A 3575-nucleotide genomic window follows, 5' to 3' on the forward strand; every position below is an offset into this window, starting at 1 on the left:
GCAACCGTACATATGAAATACTTTGATTTGCAAAGACATCTGTCCTTTCAAAAAAAAAAAAAAAAAAAAACTTATGGATTCTGCTATTGACTGTCAAACAAATAACATGAACTTATCAAACTAGTAAGGGAAACCAGGTCTCGTTGCCAACAATGTCCACAGCCTTATTCAGAAGCCAGTGACTCTGGGAGTCCAGAGCATCAAGGAAACTGAAGTCTGTAACTCCTCATCTGAATCTTCCTTGTAAATGACTATCATACTCGCTTACTTTCTTGTATACTCATCAGCTGGATTAAAAATCAAAGAATAAGATTATCCCTTAGTAAATTTGTTCTAGTTTTATAGTTATAAGGCATGAGCTCCAATCTCAGCCAGGGGAGTTGCATTTATCCCATATAATATGTTTGGGAGCGAACAATTTCTAAAATCAGAGAAATTGGTATCAAATAAGATTGTAGTACAATGATTATGTATATATATATATATATATATATATATATATATATATATATATATATATATATATATATACACACACACATGTGCATTTGGGAATGTATATATGCAGTTATCTTTTCCTTTGGATTTCCTACATGTACATTTGAAATTAATGCTTTTTCTTTTGCCCACAGCTTTTCGGCATGATAGCATCTATGCTCCTGTTCTGCACTCTGGGTCACAAGAGAAGATCCCACACCTATAAATCGTACCATTCGGACACATGACTGTTGCCAGAGTACAGGGTGTAGTCGTGAACAAGCTGGAGAAATCAACTGAAGAAGATAAAAGAAGAAGAAGAATACGAAGTGCATTCGAAAACATGGATAGTCTTGGCTTTGAACTTTGCTCCTTGAAGCTGCATAGTCAGTTTCCGTTTTGTTTTAAGCACTATCTTGTACTCGTCCATAGTTGGGTGTGGTAGATACCTCTGTACATCTTCTGTTTACATAGAGACGCTGGACGACGGTAAGTGTCGATTCCTGGAAGATGTAAAAAATCTTCAAGATCCAGAGAAGACTTTCTGGATCCTGGAAATCTTAAAGGAAAAATGTCAACGTAGAAATGAAGATGACATAGGCGTACCACAGACAAGACTTGGCTCACTCCACCTTTCTGTCTCCTTCCACCAATTGGGTTTTTCTGTTTTAATAAGAACCCCAATGGTCTGGAAACCAGTATCTTCTCTTTTGATCTCATCCAGCTTTTAGTATTTCTATATCTGGAAGAGTAACCTGTCTTTTCCCTTTTTAGATGTTTATAGAATCTACCTAAAAGGGCTCCATAAACTGAAACCCTAAGCATTTCCCTTTTTGTATTTCCAGACAATTTAGTTTCTCTTCCAGCGAGAGGAACCCACAATCTGGAATGCTGCACATTCCCTTTCAATCTCTTCCAGCAAGAAGAACCCATAATCTGGAATTCTGCACATTCCTTTTCAATCTCTTACAGCAAGAGGAACCCACAATCTGGAATTCTGCACACCCCCTTTCAATCTCTTCCAGCAAAAGAAACCCACAATCTGGAATGCTGGACATTCCCTTTCAATCTCTTTCAGCGTCTCGGTTTCCTATCTTTCTGGAACACGAACCAAAAGATTGGAACCATTTCTGAAAGCCTAAAAACCACTATCCACAAATGTACTTCAATCCAAGAATAAAGTCATGACAGACAAGACCTGAGAAGAGGAATGTTGTTCACCCAGCAACCCTGTACTAAACGACAGATTTATAGTAAACGATTCACAAATATTTACCTTTTTTTATATAAATGTCTTTGTTTTGTGTTGTAAAGATTAATCGCAAACATATCAATGGCTTTTAGAGATGTAAAATTTACGTTATGGTGTCGGTCATAATGTCAGTAGGGAGTTTTGTAGTAATATACTATATTTGATAGAATCCAGGAATATTAGATGTAAATATTGCTTTGATGTGTATGTAGTTCATATGTGTGTGTATATATATATATATATATATATATATATATATATATATATATATACATATATATATATATATATATATATATATATATACACATATTATATATAAATATATATATATAAAATGTAGATATATATATAATATATATATTATATATATAATATGTATATATAATATATAGTATATATACATATACATGTATATATATAAAGTACATTTATGTATATATATGTATATGTAAATGTATCTCAAACTTTACAACAGATCTCAGTTTTTAAAATTACAGTAATCTAATCTATATCATGATATATTTCTAGGTGTTTTAAATTACCTACAACTGTACTGAGAACTATAAGATGATAAATAGAGTATTTTTATAAGAAGAACTAAAAAGTTTATAATAAACTGAAGTTGAATAGATGCATTCCAGAATGTAAATTTAGGTCGCAATTAATTTATGTTTTGATATACTAGAAACTTATGATAAAATAAGAATTTGTATTATTTGTAATTCTCAAAAAAACCTGATTGAGAATGATAATTAAAATCATCTGTAAGATATTTCTAATATATTAAAAAATCATTGAAAAGTAGATTTGATTTTATCAAATGTAAAATCTCTAAAATTTAATCATCATTTAAACTTAGATCTGATTTCACCAATTGTAGAAATCAAAATAATTAATTGTTAAAATATTTAAATAGTACCATACCGGGATCGTGTTAATTAGCATTAAGTAAGCTCCATTAAAGCATATGTTATTGTTAATGATTATAAATGATTATAAATTATTCTATCAAAATAATGGAGAGTGAATGTGTGATCAAAATGAAATGTTTCAATGTTGATGTATAACTTTTATATAAAGATTTATTATCTTTCCTGTACATACTGCGTAGTTACTCAGTAAGAGTACATAATCTGTAATTATTTGTATCTTTTTGTATTGAACCTAAATGCAAAAAAATTGGTTCATGAAAACTCCTAATTACTCCTAAATACACAGGCTGTCATACAAGTCTTTTGATCAACCGGTAAATGTTGACTAGTGCATTTATAATTTAATTATTGTTTAGTAGGCATCAAAGTTTCGACAATATTGGCTATCAGTTCTGTTCTATAACTGTTGTAGTTTTTAAATTTTTGTATGATATATCTAAATATGGAATGTTAATGTATTTTCATATGTTTTATACACTTATTTAACTATTCAAAATTATTTTCCATTGCCAAGAAACATGTTAAACAAGTTTTTAACTTGATCGTTTTTACACGATTTTGAGAAAGCTTTTGCGATTTATACGGGAAAGGATACAAGATGTTCTCTACATATCCCTGGAACTTTTTATAATAAGCTGGCCCTATGCTAGATCAGGCACTTGCTTCATGAATGTCTAAGATGATATTACAGAGCACTTTGACCTGAAAGCTATTCTCTAAAATCAAATCTGTAGCCAAGATTTAGGGTTGTGGTGGCCGAAGTGGTTACATACCTGACTGGTGACTGCCAGACTGGGGTTCGAGTCCCACTCAAACTCGTTAGTTCCTTTGGTCGCTGCAACCTCACCATCCTTGTGAGCAAAGGATGGGTGGTTTGGGGGAGCCTATAGGTCTATCTGCTGACTCATCAG

General features: G+C 31.8%; 1 protein-coding gene across 2 annotated transcripts in view; it reads left to right on the forward strand.

The window, feature by feature from the left end:
* Positions 1-1556, forward strand: part of LOC137656832 (tetraspanin-9-like) — a 96651-nt gene extending 95095 nt beyond the window's left edge. For both annotated transcript variants that reach the window (XM_068391157.1, XM_068391156.1), the window contains one exon: positions 633-1556. In XM_068391157.1, coding sequence (XP_068247258.1) covers positions 633-725 — 93 coding nt within the window. In that variant the 3' untranslated portion in view covers positions 726-1556. The remainder of the gene's footprint in view (positions 1-632) is intronic.
* The last annotated feature ends 2019 nt before the right edge of the window (positions 1557-3575 follow it).

Source organism: Palaemon carinicauda, chromosome 17, assembly GCF_036898095.1.
Source record: "Palaemon carinicauda isolate YSFRI2023 chromosome 17, ASM3689809v2, whole genome shotgun sequence".
NCBI classification, from domain to species: Eukaryota; Metazoa; Arthropoda; class Malacostraca; order Decapoda; family Palaemonidae; genus Palaemon; species Palaemon carinicauda.